The sequence below is a fragment of the Mus caroli genome, unplaced genomic scaffold (assembly GCF_978045245.1).
Source record: "Mus caroli unplaced genomic scaffold, Mus_caroli_1 scaffold_15, whole genome shotgun sequence".
Classification (NCBI taxonomy): domain Eukaryota; kingdom Metazoa; phylum Chordata; class Mammalia; order Rodentia; family Muridae; genus Mus; species Mus caroli.
This window is the reverse complement of record NW_028227270.1, coordinates 103,862,250-103,883,110: the sequence shown is the minus strand read 5'-3', so window position 1 is coordinate 103,883,110 and position 20,861 is coordinate 103,862,250. Positions and strand designations below refer to the sequence as shown.

The following is a 20,861-nucleotide window of genomic DNA, read 5'->3' as shown; positions in this document are numbered from 1 at the left end:
GAGAGCACACACTAGCAGCTTGACAATACACCTAAAAGCTCTAGGATAAAAAGGAAGCAAATTCACCCAAGAGGAGTAGACAGCAGGAAATAATCAAAATCAGGGGTGAAATCAACCAAGTGGAAACAAGAACTATTCAAAGAATCAACCAAACGAGGAGCTGGTTCTTTGAGAAAATCAACAAGATAGATAAACCCTTAGCCACACTCACTAGAGGGCACAGGGACAGCACATAATTAACAAAATCAGAAATGAAAAGGGAGACATAACAACAGATCCTGAAGAAATCCAAAACACCATCAGACCCTTCTACAAACGGCTATACTCAACAAAACTGGAGAACCTGGATGAAATGGACAAATTTCTAGACAAATACCAGGTACCAAAGTTAAATCAGGATCAGATTAATGATTTAAACAGTCCTATATCGCCTAAAGAAATAGAGGCAGTCATTAATAGTCTCCCAACCAACAAAAGCCCAGGACCTGAAGGGTTTAGTGCAGAGTTCTATCAGATCTTCAAAGAAGATCTAATTACATTTCTTCACAAACTATTTCACAAAATAGAAGCAGAAAGTACTCTTCCCAATTCATTCTATGAAGCCACAATTACTCTGATACCTAAAACACATAAAGACCCAACAAAGATAGAGAACTTCAGACCAATTTCCCTTATGAATATTGATGCAAAAATACTCAATAAAATTCTCGCTAACCAAATCCAAGAATATATCAAAACAATCTTCCATCCTCACCAAGTAGGTTTCATTCCAGGGATGCAGGAATGGTTTAATATACAGAAATCCATCAACATAATCCAGTATATAAACACACTCAAAGACAAAAACCACATAATCATCTCGTTAGATGCAGAGAAAGCATTTGACAAAATCTAACACCCATTCATGATAAAAGTCTTGGAAAGATCAGGAATTCAAGGCCCATACCTAAACATGGTGAAAGCAATTTACAGCAAACCAGTAGCCAAAATCAAAGTAAATGATGAAAAGCTGGAAGCAATCCCACTTAAATCAGGGACTAGACAAGGCTGCCCACTTTCTCCCTACCTATTCAATACAGTACTTGAAGTCCTAGTCAGAGCAATTTGACAACAAAAGGAGATAAAGGGGATACAAATTGGAAAGGAAGAAGTCAAAATATCACTTTTTGCAGATAATAAGTATATATAAGTGACCCTAAAAATTCCACCAGAGAACTCCTAAACCTGGTAAACAGCTTCGGTGAAGTAGCTGGATATAAAATTAACTCAAACAAGTCAATGGCCTTTCTCTACACAAAGGATAAACACCCTGAGAATGAAATTAGGGAAACAACACCCTTCATAATAGTCACAAACAATATAAAATACCTTGGTGTGACTCTAACTAAGGAAATTAAATATCTGTATGATAAGAACTTCAAGTCTGAAGAAAGAAAGCAAAGAAGATCTCAGAAGATGGAAAGATCTCCCATGCTCATGTATTGGCAGGATCAATATAGTAAAAATGGCTATCTTGCCAAAAGTAATCTACAGATTCGATGCAATTCCCATCAAAATTCCAACTCAATTCTTCAACCAATTAGAAAGGGAAATTTGCAAATTCATCTGGAATAACAAAAAACCTAGGATAGCAAAAACTATTCTCAATGATAAAAGAACCTCTGATTGAATCACAATGACTGACCTAAAGCTGTACTACAGATCAATTGTGATAAAAACTGCATGGTACTGGTATAGCCACAGACAAATAAACCAGTGGAATAGAAATGAAGACCCAGAAATGAACCCACACACCTATGGTCACTTGATCTTTGACAAGGGAGCTTAAACCATCCAGTGGAAAAAAAGACAGCATTTTCAACAAATGGTGCTGGCAAACTGATGGTTATCATGTAGAAGAATGCAAATTGATCCATTCTTATCTCCTTGCACTAAGGTCAAATCTAAGTGGATCAAGGAAGTCCACATAAAACCATAGACACTGAAACTTATAGAGGAGAAAGTGGGGGAAAGCCTCGAAGATACGGGCACAGGGGAAAAATTCCTGAATAGAACAACAAAGGCTTGTGCTGTAAGATCAAGAATTAACAAATGGGACCTCATAAAATTGCAAAGCTTCTGTAAGGCAAAAGACACTGTCAATAAGACAAAAAGGCCACCAACAGATTGGGAAAGGATTTTTACCAATCCTAAATCAGATAGGAGATTAATGTCCAATATATATAAAGAACTCAAGAAGGTGGACTCCAGAAAATCAAATAACCCCATTAAAAAATGGGGCTCAGAGCTAAACAAAGAATTCTCACCTGAGGAATACTGAATAGCTGAGAAGCACCTGAAAAAATGTTCAGCATCCTTAATCACCAGAGAAATGCAAATCAAAACAACCCTGAGATTCCACCTCACTCACACCAGTCAGAATGGCTAAGATCAAAAATTCAGGTGACAGCAGATGTGGCAAGGATGTGGAGAAAGAGGAACACTGATCCATTGTTGGTGGGATTGCAAGCTCGTACAACCACTCTGGAAATCAGTCTGGAGGTTCCTCAGAAAATTGGACATAGTACTACCAGAGGATCCCACAACACCTCTCCTGGGCATATATCCAGAAGATGTTCCAACTGGTAAGAAGGATACATGCTCCACTATGTTCATAAAAGCTTTATTTATAATAGCCAGAAGCTGGAAAGAACCCAGATGTCCATCAACAGAGCAATGGATACAGAAAATGTGTTATGCTTACACAATGAAGTACTACTCAGCTATTAAAAATAATGAATTTATGAAATTCCTAGGCAAATGGAAGGACCTGGAGGGCATCATCCTGAGTGAGGTAACCCAATCACAAAAGAACTCACATGATATGTACTCACTGATAAGTGGATATTAGCCCAGAAACTTAGAATACCCAAGATACAAGATACAATTTGCAAAACACATGAAACTCAAGAAGAATGAAGACAAAATGTGGACACTTTGACCCTTCTTAGAATTGGGAACAAAACACCAGTGGAAGTAGTTACAGAGACAAAGTTTGGCGCAGAGACAAAAGGATGGACCATCTGGAGCCTGCCATACCCGGGGATCCATCCCATAATCAGCCTCCAAACGCTGACACCATTTCATACACCAGCAAGATTTTGCTGAAAGAACCCTGATATAGCTGTCTCTTGTGAGACTATGCCGGGGCCTGGCAAACACAGAAGTGGATGCTCACAGTCAGCTATTGGATGGAACACAGATCCCCCAATGGAGGAACTAGAGAAAGTACCCAAGGAGCTAAAGAGGTTTGCAACCCTATAGGTGGAACAACAATATGAATTAACCAGTACCCCGAAGATCATGTCTCTAGCTGCATCTTGCAAACTTTATATGCCTCAGTACAGGGGAATGCCAGGGCCAAGAAGTGGGAGTGGGTGGGTAGGGGAGTGGGGGGAGGGCATCTGGGGGACTTTTGGGATAGCATTGGAAATGTAAATGAAGAAAATACCTAATTAAAAATAAAATAAAAAAATTTTGGGCATTTTTATTAGATATTTTCTTCATTTACATTTTAAATACTGTTCCCAAAGCCTCCTATACTCTCCCCTGCCCTGCTCCCCAACCCACCCACTCTCATTTCCTCTCCCTGGCATTCCCCTGGGAGAATATGATCATACTGGGGCATATGATCTTTGCAATACCATTAAGATATCTTAAAAGGAACTCAGTCATGAAATAATACAAAAAGTCACCATTTTATAAGAAATTAAGAATGGGCACAACCAATGTGTGGTGCTTAGAGAAAAAAAAAAATAAAAAACTTGTTGCTTGACTAATTTACACTCCTAACAGCAGTGAGTAAATTACCTTTAATCTGATCATCACCAACAATTTGTTTTTACAGTTTTAATACTCATTGAAAATATTGCAGATCTATATAACACATTTTAAATGTATCAACTCACCTGTCCCTCCCTCCAATTTCCCCTTCAATCCTGTCTGCTGTCTATCTCCAAACTCAATTTCTTATAACCCACTGAGTCCAACTAATGTTACTATCGCACCTCCAGGTGTGGGATCATCCAAAGCAGAATAGGCAACCCTTCCAGTGCCCACACTGTGAAGAAAAGTAACCTTCTGCTCCCCAGTAGCTACAAACTAGCAATAACTCCTAGGCTACAGATGGGCCCTAGAGAGCCTCTTTCCTATGCCAGAATTAATTTGTTTGATTTTGTGCAGGTCTTGAGCAAACTTAAGCACAGCTGCTGTGGATTTATGAGTCTTACAGCCATGGCATGTCCAGAAGGCAGCCTTTCCCAGCACTCTGTCCCATGCTCTGGCACTTACATTCTTTTTTTTTCCTTCTGTATTGTTCCCTAAGCTTTGTGGGAGGATAAATATAGATGCCTCATCTTCCGGTAAGCATCCACAATCACTCTTAGCACTTTGAAAAGATGGGAGTTTCTGCATTAATCACTACCGAATGTAATCAAAAGCTTCTCTGCCCAAGACTGAAAGCTGGTGCTGATCTATGGATACAAACATAAATATTTAGAAGGTAGTGGTTTGGCAACTTTACCACTCACCAAAACAAATCAAAAGATTTCTCTTAGGAGTCTACACCTTTCCTCGTAACTAGTTTTAGCCATGTTTATAGTACCAGGAATGAATTCCCTCTTATAAAGCAGGCTTCAAATCCAACCATAAATGTGGCTGGTTATCCCATCAACAATCTTGCTACTATTGCCTACTGGATATAGCTTGCTTAGAATCTTAGATTTGTAGCATGCAAAACCAGCACTACATGAAACACAAGCAAACAATGATTTAAAGGCCTGTTTGCCTTGGATAGGAGACCCGCAACACATCAAAGAAATGAGTACACAGAAGTCTAGCTATGAACTTGTAGGCTCACTAGAGTTTCTTATAGAAGCCTATAAAGACTTATTATAAGACCTCAGATGACTCAGTGGCCTCTGCATTGCCAAAAAGCCTACCCTAAAAATGGCTAACAACATAGAAGGGCTATATTCCCAAGACTCCCTAGCTGATATGCAAGCAGTTCATCTGGTTAGAGTCTCTGGACCTCAGTAGTGGTTACTGTTGATATGGCATGAAGAATCTTATATCTTTAATTTCTTGAGTCTTGTAGTTTTAGTCTCTTTCTGTGCTTTCTATGATTTTTTTCAATCTCTGAGTCTTAAAATCTTCCCTCCTCCCTCTAGGAGATAATATTTCAATATGAAGGAAACTGCAACATAAAATTCCATCCCTTCCTCTAGCTCTTGGATTCTTTCTGCTCTGTCTTCTACAATTCTCCATGAGTCTGGAAGGGAATAATATAGGTGTCTGACTAAATACATAACTATTGCCAGTTATAGTAATCTATGAACCTAAGTATAAATGTTGGCAGGGGGTAACTATTTCACAGACATACCACACCTTTTCTATCAAATAATAGCAGTGACCTTTCCAGATACTGGCTTTAGGCTTTTCCTTCCAATCAGAAAGTAAAATACTAGACCATAATAGTCTGGTCATTACTGCAGCAGTAGGCACATCATAATGGAACTAAATGGTGTATATAGCTGAACAGGATTACTGAAAACAGTTCTCCCTTAGCATCCTATATAGTGCTTCCTGGTACTAAAGAAAGCCAGAAAGCAGGTGAAATCTTCCAGCTTTGTTTCAACCTGAAGTTTCCTGTCCTACAGCAAAAACATGTAAAATCATCAACAACATGGACTTGCCACCTGGCTTTAACGTGTAACCAATAGTGGTAGTAATAACCTTTGCAGTTTGTTTAGCCTTAGGGGCCTCCCTCATCGATAATTAATTAGTAGTAAGTTTCCTCTGGCATTGGGATTATCATTCATCCTCTCATTCTTGAGAGTATTTTCTGCCCTTAATGATGTCTTTATTCTTTGTATACATTGGATATTAAAGAGGATAGTGTATTCTCTGAAGGTCTACTGTCTACTGGCATCTATTTCAAATGCCTTGTGATCTTGACTAAGGAAACAAATAAAAGAAACATTAGAAAAACAATGCTGATTATGGCTGCCATAGGTGAAAAATACTACCTCATCTAGCCATCCATAGCCCACAGTCCTTTTTTATGAACCACACAGCCTTCTCATCCTAGAGTGCTGCTACTACTACTATAGGGCTATTGCATATCTCCCCTCTCCTGACGTTCTTGGGATGAGGAGAGCTTGAGATGTTTAGCCTACTTTAGACCTGGTGGGGTCATGGTCACGTTTTAGCAGGCCAAGCTGGCAATTAAAAGTGGCTCCTCAGCACTGACAGGCTCTGGACCCACACTGGCTCTTGCCTTACCATTGGTCATACTTGAAAGGGTCTAGGCTGGATGACCAGTTTCTACCCACAACATACTTTACTGTAATGGAGAGATATACACTGCCACATACTCAAAACCAATTCTTCAGCTCTTGGTCAAGCTTAATCTTTTTGACCTGAGCTGTTTTATCATTTATGTCTTCTGTGAACTGTTATTCAGATCTTAAAGCCTTCTAGAACCTCACTGGCATAATACTTGGTTTTCTGTCAATTTTTTCCCCTTAGAAACACTTGTTGGACACAAACCTTGCCACACTTACCTTCAAGTGACCTGTCTTCTGCCTTTAATCATCCCCTCTTAATTGTTTTATAACTTTAGAAATCAATTTACATGCTTGTCTAAATCAGTTAGATCTACCAAAGCCTCTCCAAATTCATAAAAATCACATCTCACCATGGAGTTTGGCAAAGTCACTAAAGCCCCATGCTAGCTTTCCTAACCTAAAGAAAAAGATGCCTATAAACATATGAGATATAGAGAACCAATTAGACTGGACCTGAAAAGAAAATCCTTCTGGGACATAATAATCAAAACACAAAATCTACAGAACAATGAAAGAATATTAAAAGCAGTGAAGGAAAAAGGCCACATAACATACAAAGGCAGACCTATCAAAATTACACCAGACTTTTTAAAAGAGACTTTAAAAGCTCAAAGAGCCTGGAAAGATATCCTGCAACCTCTAAAAAAACATAGATGGAGAGAAAATAAGATATTTCAAAACAAATTCAAATTTAAACAATATCTCACCACAAATCCAGCCCTACATAAAATACTACAAGGAAGACTCCAACCCAAGAAGGATAACTACGTTCAAAAAAAGCACAGGAAATAAGTAAATCCATACCAAACAAGGAAAACGCACACACACTAACACCACCAACATTAAAATAACAGAAAGTAACAATCATTTGTCATTAATATCTCTCAACATCAAGGGACTCAATTCCTCAAGAAAAAGACACAGGCTAACAGAATGGATGCAAAATCAGGATCCATAATTCTACTGCATACACATAACACACCTCAGCAATAAAGATAGGCATTACTGCAGAGTAAAGGGATGGAAAAAGGTTTTCCAACCAAACAGACCCAAGAAGCAAGGTGGAGTAGCCATTCTAATAGAACAGAAAGTAGGGAATATCCTTGAATGCATTGGTACAAGAGACAATTTCCTGAACAGAACACCAATAGCTCAGGCTCTAAGATCAACAACTGATAAGTGGGACCTCATGAAATGGCAAATTTTCTGTAATGCAAAGGACACTGTCGTTAGGACAAAACACAGCCTACAAATGGTGGAAGTATATTCACCAAACCTACATCTGAGAGAAGGCTAATATCCAAAATTTTATAAAGAGCTCAAGAAGTTAGACATCAACAACCCAAATAACCCAATTGGAAAATGGGGTATATAGCTAAACAGATTTCTCAACAGAGGAATCTTAAATGAAAAGAAGCACTTTCAAAATGTTCAAAGTCCTTACTCCTCAGGGACATGTAAATCAAAACAACTCTGAGGTCCCATTTTACACCTATCAGAATGGCTAAGATCAAAAACTCAAATGAAAGTTCATGCTGGCAAGGATTTGGAATAGGGGAATACTCCTCCATTGATGGGAGGAATACAAACTTGGCAGTTTCTCAGAGAACTGTAACTAGTTCTACCTCAAGACCCAGCAATACCACTCCTGGGCGTATATACAAAAGAAGCCCCACTATGTCACAAGACACTTGTTAAACAATATTCATAGCAGTTTTATTCATAATCGCCAGAAACTGGAAACAACCTAGATTCCCCTCAACTGAAGAATGGATATTGAAAATGTGGTACATCTACACAATGGAATACTATTCAGCTTTTAAAAACAAAGACATCATGAATTTGCAGGCAAGTGGATAAAACTGAGTGAGGTAACCCAGACCCAAAAGGACTTACTTATAAAAGGATGCTAACCATAAAATATAGGATACACATGCCACACTCCACAGACACAAGATATTAAGGGCATCTCGAATATGTGCCAGAGATCAGGGATGAGGGAGGCTTCCAAGAATCAGTGGAGGTGATTCTAGCTGAGACTCATAGCTCTGGGGAGATATAACCTTAAGAGGCCACTTCTGCAGCCAGGCAGGAACCTAAGTGGAATAATAGGGACACCAACTCAGTCAAGAAGGCCCCAAATTTATCCTGCCTACAAGAAATGCAGGGGCAGGGGATAGAGCAGAGATTGATGGAGCAATAACCAACCCAAACAGCAACTCATCCCATGGACAAGCACCAATCTCTAACACTATTGATAATACTCTGTTATGCCTGCAGACAGGAGCCTAGCATGGCTGTCCTCTGAGAGGACCCAGCAGCTGACTAAGACAGATGCAGAGGCCCACAGGCAAACATTGGATGGAGTGTGGGTACTCTTATGAAAAAGTTGGAAGGGAGAAGTGAGGGCCCCTAAGGGGATAGGAACCTACAGAAAGACCAAAGGAATCAAATAATCCAGACCCTTGGAGGCTCTCAGAAACTGACACACTAACCAAAGAGCTGGACCTAGACAACTTCCCCCACGCATGCACGCATGTGCGCGCGCGCACACACACACACACACACACACACACACACACACACACACAGGGATGTAGTAGATGTGCAGCTCGGTCTTTATGTAGGTCCAGAACAACCAGAGCAGAGTCTATCCATCTGTGGAACCAGTTCCCCTAACTCAGCTGTGTTGTCTGACTTTATTGGGAAAAGAAGCATCCAGCCATGCAGAGACTTGATGTACTGGAGTTGGAGGAGCCGCCACTCTGTCAGAGGAAAAGGGGAGTGGGATAGGGAGGAGGGATTGTGGGAGGGAGGGTAGTGATCAGAATGTAAAGTGAATATTTTTTCTTTTTTTTTATTTTGATATTTTTTATTAGATATTTTCTTTATTTGCATCTCAAATGTTATCCCCTTTCCTGGTCCCCCCCCAAAAAAAATCTATTTCTGCCCCCTCCCCCTGCTCCCTAACCCACCCACTCCTATTCTTGGCCCTGGCATTCCCCTATACTGGGGCATAGATCCTTCACAGGACCTAGGGCCTCTCCTCCCATTGATGACCGAATAGGCCATCCTCTGCTACCTATACAGCTAGAGCCACAAATTCCACCATGGTGGTTTTTTTTTTTTTTTTGAATGTAAAGTGAATATTTTTAAAAGTAAAAATAATAATAATTAATAATAATAATAATAATAGAATTTCTAAGTCTTGTTTAAACCCTGTAGAAACTTGTTGATGCTATTGTTTTTAGAAGTTGCCTTGCTTAGTTCTAAGCTGCAAGTTTCATCACAGTTTCCATCATTTTGGATCTAATATTGGTTCAATTCTCAAGCCTTTTCAGTGTCATTTGAATCTGTCTTGTGTGTACTCCACTTAGTAATCACACTGTAAGCTGAGCATGAGGACGTGTATGTTGATCCTGCTCACAGCGTTTTGGGTGCACTAATTTGTATCAGATCAGTGTATATGCAGCACAAATGTAAGCCCAGAACTCATAAGTAACTTCAAGGATCACTCTGAAAATCTTTTCCCTCTTTGCAATCTTTCTGATTACTCCAATTTCTGTGTATACTTTTCGGTCAGAAGCCAAATGGCCAGAACACAGGTCAACAGCAACATAGATTCACACCTTTGGATAACCTGAACCATGGAGAAAAGTTTCTTTCTTGGTGGACTCTGCCCTGTGTTCTGCTGGGATTCTTCAGTGGCTAGCACAGAAGAAAGTGTAGAGGGTAGAAAGGAATATCACCACATGGCGACCACAACTCAGTTTTAATTTTCCTTGTACAGCAATAAAGAACACCTCTGGAGCTCATTCCCCTTGCCTGGTGCCCAGTGTTCTACTTCAGGCTCCATTGAACTGATCTGCCAGTTCACAGGAGCTTCAAATTCTAATATTCTTTAATGTTCCTGCTGTCTGCTCACAGAGGCTTCAAGCAAATTCCCCCTCCATGGTAGCCAGGTCTTATCACAAAGCTCTGTTAAAAGGGAAGTGTGCCACCTGGGTCTTCCCTAGAACCAGAATTATCCTATCCAAGCTTTTAGAGGCCAGTTAATAAATGCCTCTGGTGAATGAGGGGCATGCTATGTTTTGCTTATGTAACTAGCCCTTAAGATCCCCATAATCTATACATTGGTATAGCTATATATCATAATCTACATTTTATAGGGACACAAATGTGTAGAAAAGATTAAGTACTTTATCCATGGTTACCTGACTATAAGTAGGACTCATAAAGCCCTTAGAAATCATGCTGTAATGTCCCCAGACCACCTGCACCTGAATCAAGTATAATATTTATTAAAGTTGAAATTTCCAGTGCCCTACCTCAAACACACCAGTCAAGTCTTTGAGAACGTGACTATCAGAGATTCTAAATATATTGAAGCTGAAAAGCAACACATTCTGTACCCAGTGAAGGAAATGACTTTAAAGGGGATGTCAATATACTTCAAATAGAAATAGCCATAAATGTTGGCATCAATCAGTCTAAAATAGCTTACATATGCTCACTTTCCCTGTTATTCTGCATCATGTTAAGGGGCATAAAATAGAAATTGTCATACACCAAGGTTCACTTTATATATAGCAGTATATTTCAGACCCCAACTCTTGAATTTGTGCTCTGACTCTGACCCCTGAACACAAGCACTTCCTTATAGTGTGCCTCCTGTTAATCAACCAGTATATCAAGTTCTATTTTAGAAAGAGAGGACTTAAGTAAATCGCATCCAGTCCTCTCTGACAGCTGCTCCTGCCCTTCCTAAGGTAGAGTTGTTCTGGAATCTTCTAAAGAAACAGACTTGGGTTCACTTCTGTGAGGCCAGTTTGCGTGAGACCATGCCTAACAGATAAGTGTGAATGAAATATATATTACAAGAAATTTATTCCTTATGTATTGCTGGTAAGAAAAGAGAATTTTGTATTCAAGTAAACATACCAAAGATTTTTTTCTAACTTGGATTAAAAGAAATGTTGTACAAGTTTACATGCGATGACGAAATGACAAAGATTGAGAGAGTCAATCAAAGTGCAGTGCATTGCTCACTTGGCAAACCCACCACTAAACTAAATACCATGGAAAACCTCCGCACAGAACACTTCCTCTGAGGTCTCGGAGGTTTTATAGGCACTGCCTTGATGGCTCATAGCAGGGATTATCATTCCTAACTCACATATGGGAAAAGCAAAGTCAAGTATGCCGTTATATTGGGGCCTATGACAGTCTCCCTTTTGAAGCAATGTGAAAGCATATTATAGCGGTAAGTCATATGTTAGTATAAAATGTGCAGCAAACCTTCTGCTTTAAAATAAGTCTTTTCCAAAAGTGTTCTTACAGATACTTATGAAAAAGCTTAAACATTTCAAAATGATCAGCAGTAATGAATAAAAAAAAAAAAAACTTGAATGAATCAACTTGAGAGAGAAAGAGAGAGAGAGAGACTGTAAACATATGGCTCAGGAGGCAAACCTATACTTGTTTAGAGTACAGAGCTGAAGTTTCCATCTCTGAAGTTGAGCACAGGAATGACTTCACCGTCAACGGCTTCCGTATGTTTCATATTTTTAAAGCTGACCATTCATAATAAAGATTCTTTGATCCAAGATCAAATATTTGAATCAATTCTCTCTACACTCCCTGGGTCACCACTATAAAGGCTTCACCCTCCCTCCTACCTTAGCCTCAACAGTGCTTCCTGCATTCATAACCATCCCCTCTTGTCTGTCACCTCTGCAGTCTTTTTCACCTCTTTGCTGTGGGTTTTATCTCTGCTTGTTAACTTCTCACACAAAAGAGGCACCATAATAAATAATTCTTGTACATAATAGGTTAACCGCTATAATGAAAATAATTCCCCTGAGAAATTCAGGAATCTTTTAATAAGACAGAAAGCCTATGGTCACATAGTTGGTAAAAATCTACTCTCTCAGACAGGAAAAAAATTTTTCAATAGATGAAACCCTTGTCTATATGCAAAAAAATTAAAATAAGGATAAAACAAACATTTTAATTAGCTTATATCTCTTGGATTTAAACTAGTGAAAGTGAAATGACACTTTAAATTTTTCAAAATTCAGTATTTTATTTTTAAAAGGGTCTTAAAACAGGTGTAAAGTTGAGATAAAATGTGAAAATATTAAAGACTGTCTAGCCAATACTTAAAGTTTAGCATATTCCTATCCTAAATTGGTTCAAGTATTTTAAGGCTTTCTTAGGCTTTATTGAGAAGAAACATTTTTAATATAACTCTAATTTCTAAAATATTTAAATATGAACTCCACAGAAAGCTATGCATTAAACAAAGACAACCAAAAAACCTAAAATTTCTAGCAGACCATAAAATTAATTTGCAAATACTTCAATTATATTAGTGACCCAATTAAATATGACATAGAGGAAAGAGACAGAGGGAGATAGGGAAGGAGAAGGGAAAGAAACAGGACTAAAAATGCCCCCAAAATTGAAAAAAGTGTTTATGTATATATGCATGTATGTAAGTGTATATATAAATGTAACCTTAATAAATCAAAGCAAGAGATGCCATCAATTTGAGATGATCAGAGAAGGCAGCATGAAAAGGGTTGGAGGGAGAAAAGAGAAGGGGACAATGATACAATTATACATTAATTAAAAATTTGAAAATTTAACTGAGAAAATTATGTCATAGTTTCTCATTTCAACCTAGGTACTACACTAACAACACCAACAAAAACAAATAAGCAAATAACAAAGTTCTCCAGGACCTACAAGAAGAAAAGGTACCTTCACATGCATACCTTAGGGTACACAAATACATAAGCATACAAAATGCAAGGAAGAACGAAAAGAAGAAAGGAAGGAAGAAAGGAAAGAAGGACGGAAACAGAGATAGAAAGAACAAAGAAGTAAGAAAGGAAGTAAAAAAACAAAAACAAAAACAAAAGAAAGAAGGAAAGAAAGAAAAGACAGTGTTTACCAGACCTATGTCTCACCAGTTGTATCAAGTGGTGTGATTTCAGGTGCAAACATAGTCAACTAGCGATGACTGAGCAATACTGTCAGGCAAAATTGAACTTTCCCTCAGTTTGTACAAAATGGACAGGAGAACCTACCATCTATCCATTCTGGTGTATATTAGTCAGGGTTTCTACTCCTGCACAAACATCATGACCAAGAAACAAGTTGAGGAAGAAAGGGTTTATTCAGTTTACACTTCCATACTGCTGTTCATCACCAAAGGAAGTCAGGACTGGAACTCAAGCAGGTCAGAAAGCAGGAGCTGATGCAGAGGCCATGGACGGATGTTCTTTACTGGCTTGCTTCTCCTGGCTTGCTCAGCCTGCTCTCTTGTAGAACTCAAGACTACCAGCCCAGAGATGGTTCCACCCACAAGGGGCCTTTCCCCCTTGATCACTAATTGAGAAAATGCCTTACAGCTGGATCTCATGGAGGCATTTCCTCAACTGAAACTCCTTTCTCTGTGATAACTCCAGCTGTGTCAAGTTGACACAAAACTAGCCAGTACAATTGACCCCTTGTCAACTTAACACACAAACACATCACTAGTAAGCTTCAACCCTTACATTCTTATTCATCCCCAAGATCTAAATAACTTTAAACATCCCAGTCTTCACATATTCTTAAATTTTCAATCTCTTTAAAATATCCATCTCTTTTAAAATCCAAAGTCATTTTACAATTAAAAGTCTCTTAACTGTGGACTCCACTAAATAGTTTCTTCCTTCAAGAGGAAAAATATCAGGGCACAGTCACAATCAAAATCAAAAATCAATCTCCAACCGTCCAATGTCTGGGATCCAACTCACGATCTTCTGGCCTCCTCCAAGGGCTTGGGTCACTTCTCTAGCCATGCCCTTTGTAGCACACACGTCGTCCTCTGGGCTCCAGATTCCTGTACTCCACTGCTGCTGCTCTTGGTGATATCTCATGATACTGGCATCTCCAAAACACTGCATGACCCCTTCAGTCCTGGGCCGTCAATTGCAACTGAGGCTGTACCTTCACCAATGGCCTTCCATGGCCTCTAACAGTGCCGAGCCTCAGCTGCTCTGCATGACCCCTTCATGCCTTCAAAACCAGTACCACCTGGGTGATACTTTCACATTACCAAGTCCCGCTGCAGCAGGAGTACAACCTTGGCTATCTCTAGAACACAGCCTCTTTGTGCTTTCAGAAAACACTTCCCAGAAGATGTCACCTCAACGATGCTGGTCTCTTCTTAATCACGGCTAATTTCTTAGCTCCAGCTAACCAGCATCAATAGTCCCAGTAATGCAAAATTTTTGCTTTAGTAATTCTGGTATCTTGTTAATCACAGCTGATTTTTCAGCCCCAGCTAACCAGAACCACAGAATCTTTACAACCAAAGTAACAATGGCTCTGAAAATAGTCTTTAATTTTCCCTCTGAAATTTCACAAGCCAGGCCTCCATCTTCTGCACTGTTTTCAACATTATCTTCCAAGCTCCTACACAACATCTAACAGAGCTCTTAACACCGAATGGATCTTCTAGCCCAAAGTTCCAAAGTCCTTCCACAGTCCTCCCCAAAACATGGCCAGGTTGTCACAGGAATACCCCACTCTGCTGGTACCAATTTGTCTTAGTCAGGGTTTCTATTACTGCACAAACATCATGACGAAGAAACAAGTTGGGGAAGAAAGGGTTTATTCAGCTTACACTTCTATACTGCTGTTCATCACCAAGGAAGTCAGAACTGGAACTCAAGCAGGTCAGGAAGCAGGAGCTGATGCAGAAGCCATGGAGGGATGTTCTTTACTGGCTTGCTTCTCCTGGCTTGCTCAGCCTGCTCTCTTACAGAACCCAATACTACCAGCCCAGAGATAGTCCCACCCACAAGGGGCCTTTCCCCCTTGATCTCTAATTGAGAAAATGCCTTACAGCTGGATCTCATGGAGGCATTTCCTCAACTGAAGCTCCTTTCTCTGTGATAACTCCAGCTGTATCAAGCTGACACAAGACTAGCCAGTACATGCTGATTGTGGATTACCTTGCATACCACAGCAAACTGTTGGTTATTTCCTGCTCCAATTACAAGATAGCCGTCCTTGGTTTTAAAAGCCTTAAAAAGAAACAACAAATAGATATGTTAGAGTATGTCTGTACATGGGCAAGACCAGAAAAAAGGTTCAACTTCTAATAATTGTATATTGGATGCTTAAAATGTTTAAATTCAATAGTAATCTAATACATAACTTTTCTCTTATTAGTGCATTTTTTTTTCATTTAAGACTTTCAAGCTGCTTCCCACCTCTTCCAATGATCTGTAAAGCATTGCAAAAGCGTGACAAAAATTTAAGAAAATGCTAGGCTTATGTTTCATAACACAAAATCCTTCATTCATTGTACTGTAGAATAATTTTTGACATTTCAAAGTTTTGTGTTTTCTTAGTTTTTTCCCTGTAGAACTTTGGACAGGAAATAGTACAATTCTTTACAAACATTAAGAAGAATAGATAACCCTGGCACGATTAACAATGCCATATTGTGCTTGCAGACAGGAGGCATGGTGACTCTTCCACACGTGTGACCTTAGTGTAGATGGAGAACCAAGCTCTGTTCTCCAGTTGTCCAATCAGCTCTTTCTCAGCAAGGTTCTTGAGTTTCTTTCTTCATAGGTAAGCTTTGCTCTGCAACCTCACCCGCTTTTCCTTCACTGGGCTCTCTTGGAAGGGACTGCAACCCTCTAGTCTGGCAACCTTTGCCTCCTCTCTGATGACCTCTGTGCTGCCTTGGAGCACTTCCTTCGCAGTCATCTTTAGTCTTCTCTTTCACTAATCTGTTTCTTCTGCCTCCACTGAAAATATCCTAAATACAACACCTCACCACACAACACAACATGGATTTTGCTTCTTTCCCTCCATTTCTAACAGGCATAAAAATGCACCCTACCTATTCTTGTTCACACCATATTGCCAATCCTTTGCCACTGTGTTACCCTATCACTATATCCAACTGATACTGCCACTTTCTCAGGTCCCTGCCTTACCTCCTATTTTTGTTGTTCTTCATCTCCCATCTCTCTGACTTGCTCACTGTCCATGTGCCCTCCTTGCAAGTCTTTTCATCACCCACTAGCATCAATCTTTGTTCTTTTTATTTCAGTTGACAGTGATCCGGATAACTATTGGTGTTTCTCAAATGGCAAGAAGGGAGTCTGAACTGACTTGTGGGTCAGCTGCAAAGGTTTTGAGATCAGGATTTTTAGTGAACCATTGCTAACTATGAAGGTATACCAAATCTCTGTTATTTTATGTATTTCTTTTTAGCTGAGGTGGCAAATGGGAAGTGAGGTAACCATTTACTGTCAAGCATAATACAACGAATTTTTGTCAGAATTTGGATCAGTGATCTGTTCAATAAATTTTGGAGGGATGTCATTTCATTTTAATAAACTTCCTTTTTAATGAATGAAGAACTGCTTTTTATTTCCTTCAACTTCCACCATGTAATGAAACATTACCAATATAAGAGAAATTTTAATACAGTATAGTAACGTTGTGGTCACTTATAAGAAAGTCGGAATTTAGCAGCCTTTGAGCCAACAGAGCATAACATGATTAGAACACAAATTATAAGACTGAGGTAAAATATTAGTTATCATAATAACTATTCCCTATTAACAGTTCAAACTGCTCATGAAATAAATATATCTTAAAAAGAACATTTCTGAAAATGAATTAGCACCACAGAAAACTGGGCAGGGAGAGAATATGACAGAAATAAATGAATTACCTACAATACTATACCCCAAAGAAATAAGTTCACAGAAGTCTTTCTTCTCTCATATACACCTTTACATAATTAATATTTCATTATATTGCTAGTCTTCTTTTTAATGTTAATACCGCTCCCAAGAATAATGAAATGTCATCATTTTAATAACCAAAATATATACTCAAAGTTTAATTAAACATTCTCAGTTTGTTCAAACTGTGGGGCATTTTTATTTTATTCTCTTAGTTTTAAAATAAGCATTAATATAACTGATATAAATTTTTAAATTTAATTTACAGTAAAACTATAACAAAGTGCCTAATATAATTAAATTCTTTAAAATCTGTAGCTACTTGTATTATGAATGCTAATTATGTTCCCCCAAAAATTGCTTGCATGAGAGTGCCTATACATTGCTTCTGGGAATCTGCCCCAGTTGGTTCTGGTTGGGAAATAAAGATGTCAACAGCCAATACCTGGGGAGGACAGACAGAGGTGGAATTTTAGGATTTCCTAGCTGGAGACCAGGAGAGAGGGAGAGAGAGAGAGAGAGAGAGAGAGAGAGAGAGAGAGAGAGAGAGAGAGAGAGAGAGAGAGAGAGAGAGCTGGGAAAATATGAAAAAGAGGAGAGACACCGTATCAAAGAAGAGTGCAAGATAAATACAGCCACCATGTGAAGGAATCGAGAGAAAAAGTGGACCCAGAGCAGCCAAGATAGAGCAGAAGAATTAATAAGTAGTAACTCGAAATTATTGGTGGGAGATAAATTCTAACAGCAGTGGAAGTGGCCCCACTATGATGTTGTTTAAGACACATTTAAAATAAAAAGGGGTGTGTGTGTGTTTCATTTGGGGGCATAAACCATTTGGGATGAGTAGTAAACCCACTGCAGGGATTTATTAATAATTATTTCTACAAAGATCTATTCTTATCTCCAGAAACCAATATATTAAACTAGATAATTAAATGCTAAGTCTATTTTACTTAACATGTGCAATATCAAGCATGTTACATAATTGCGAAGGCTTGGCTTTAACTTCTATAAAATATAAATGATTAGCACTTACGTTTAATTTTTTATAATAATTAAGTTTGTTAAGGTGAATTCATTCATTCACCCATCTAACAAACGCTTACTGACATAATACACTATATGTTTCACTGGGAATGATGGGTAAAAAACATAACAAATGATCCATCACAAAGGACTTACATTCTAATAAAGTAGCACACATCCACCAATCATTGATAAAAATAATGGCAGACTGTGACAGACTCTAGAATGGAAGCATACAGGCCAAAATGAGATCTTACAATACATACTTCTAATGTAGTTTGGGACAAAGGAAGAGAAGGCAGAAAATGTCTCTTAGAAAAGTGCTCTGTATGCTGAGAACTAAGAATTTATATGATGCATTGAATAGAGTTGGGAGGAGTAGGTTGGTAATGGAAGACAGAATGCATGTGCACATGGCCCTATCGTGGGGAGAAGCAATGAACCACAAGAAGAGAGAGAGAAGCATCAGTGAGGCTGCAGAAGAGGAAAAGAGGAAGTTGCAGGGCATGGGAAATACATTATGTACATCAAGATAATCGGAAGTCACTAAAAGGACTTGACTGATCAAGCCTGAATTTCAGAAAGACCTCTCTTTCTTCAGTATAGCCACTGCTCGAGGATAAGATTTGAACTGAGGAAGCTGAGTAAGAGGCTACTATGATGATCATGACAGAGAAAGTGTAGACATAGACTAAGGGCCGTGTGAGTAGAGACAGAAGGGAATGGGATTAATAAAGAGGGGTAAGCGAATGGGATTGATGATAGACAGGGTGTGGTGGTTGTAAGTGGCAGACTAACCAAAAGGAAGATGCCACAGGTGACACTGATATTTATGAGAATTTGGATAAAATCTTGGCAGTCATTTGCTTATAATGTATATCTGAATAAATCACATAGATGAAACTATTAAGAAGCAGAGTAGGGTAAGGACCAACAAATTCCTCAGGGGTGATGTTTTATATTCTCAGAAAGAACTTCTCTAATGGCTCAAGAATGCAGCGTGGACTCATTCAAGGATGAATTAGCACTGAGAGATGTGGGGTAAACATATGCAGTAGGAGTGATATAGAGCTTGTTTAGGGGAACATGAGACAAGATGATGAGAGAGAATTCCAGTTTGTTACACACAATGAGAGAGCAAAGCACTGAAAGAAACACATTTGAAATTGGAGGTATTAAGATACCAGATAAGTGCTTCCTTGTCAAGTTGCAGTGTTGTGAGTAATAAAAAACAAAACAAAACAAAACCAAAAACAACAAAAAAGCAAAAAACAAAACAAAACAAAACAAACAAACAAACAAACAAACCACACTATTGCCTTTGCCCATGACTGCTGCTGCTGCTGCTGCCCTTGCTCTGGCCTCCCAGCTTCCTTTTGTTCCTCTGGCTTAGCTCCACTAAGCTGCTATCACCAGCCCAGCTTCTCTCTACCCACCTTTGCTCCACAGATGAAAAACACTCAGACAGCTTTATTACTTTAGAATTTGCCTACTACAATTGTCGGGCACAGATTCTCCTCCCCTAAACTTATCAGCTAGCCTGTATCAGTTACATGGCCTCCCTGCTCAACTTCCTTGAGCATACACCCTTGGCGGAGGCCACTGGCTCTAGCTTCCCCAAGATCTTACATGATAGCTGCGTGCTCCTCATTCCAAAACCTGGCTTTAAAAAGCCCTTCTCTTTCCCTGCATCTACTTTTCCTCCTGGGACCCAGAAGTCCCACCTATCCCTTCAACCCAGCAATTGTCTCCCAGCTTCCTTTATTGACCAAGTCAAGAACCATTTATGGAACCAGGCCTTAATATCAAGCACCTTCCTCTACATTTTAGTAACATAGCCTTAGAATAAACACATACTTGTATTGTTATGTTTAGGATTTCTCAGACATATATGGGAAAAAGAAAAAACAAAGTGTAGGAAACTTAGAGAATTACCAAAAATATGATTGTGCAATGAAGCATAAACCATGATCCTCAGGAAGAAGGTGGTAAAGAAAACAAGAGGAATGAAGCAGGCTGTATGCATCAGGCAAGTCAAGGCAGAGCCCATCCCAAACAGTCATGATACAAGGTGAAAGAATAGGGCACAATAAACAATTGAAATAGAAGAACTACATACAGCAACAGTAGAAGGGAATCTTTTTCAGGTTATAACTAGGGAACTACAATATACACTGAATAAAGCAGCTGCTGATACCAGGCAGGGACTTGATTAGGCCACTCTATCAAGTAATTATTATCATATGAACACAAAGATAATTCCTAGTGCATCCAAATCCCTTGTACCCTAACACTAGCCCTCGCCAACACTGCAAACAACCCCTTGTAATTCACTTGATTCATTGCACATTCACCAGATTCCACAACACATAATGCATTGTACACTGGGCCTTTCATCACCTAGCTTAGCTGCAAACATCCGTGACTGAAGGGTTCTTTCAAAAAATTCAAATCCCAGGGAAAAAAAGCATCTCCAGTTTCTGCATAAATTGATGGGGAAACAGGCAGGAAGGGCAAGAATCTACCGTTTCCCAAGAACGAGCTCAGAGCCAAGCTTTTGCTCACAGGACACCAGAGTTTATCCTTCCTGAAGAAAGAAACCCATCCTTCTATCAAGAGTGTTTCATCAAAGATGGCAAGATTCTGAAATAGAAAATATAAGGTGATATACAATGTCAGC

At 39.1% G+C, this 20,861-nt stretch overlaps 1 protein-coding gene across 6 annotated transcripts in view; it reads right to left on the bottom strand.

Moving 5' to 3' along the window:
- Positions 1–20,861, bottom strand: part of Sugct (succinyl-CoA:glutarate-CoA transferase) — an 844,211-nt gene that overhangs the window by 430,242 nt on the left and 393,108 nt on the right. For all 6 annotated transcript variants that reach the window (XR_003834661.2, XM_029468350.2, XM_021180767.3 and 3 more), the window contains exon 10: positions 15,398–15,469. Coding sequence is in view for 5 of the 6 variants with exons in the window: in XM_029468350.2 (XP_029324210.1) it covers positions 15,398–15,469 (72 nt within the window). In the remaining variant the exon portion in view is untranslated. The remainder of the gene's footprint in view (positions 1–15,397; positions 15,470–20,861) is intronic.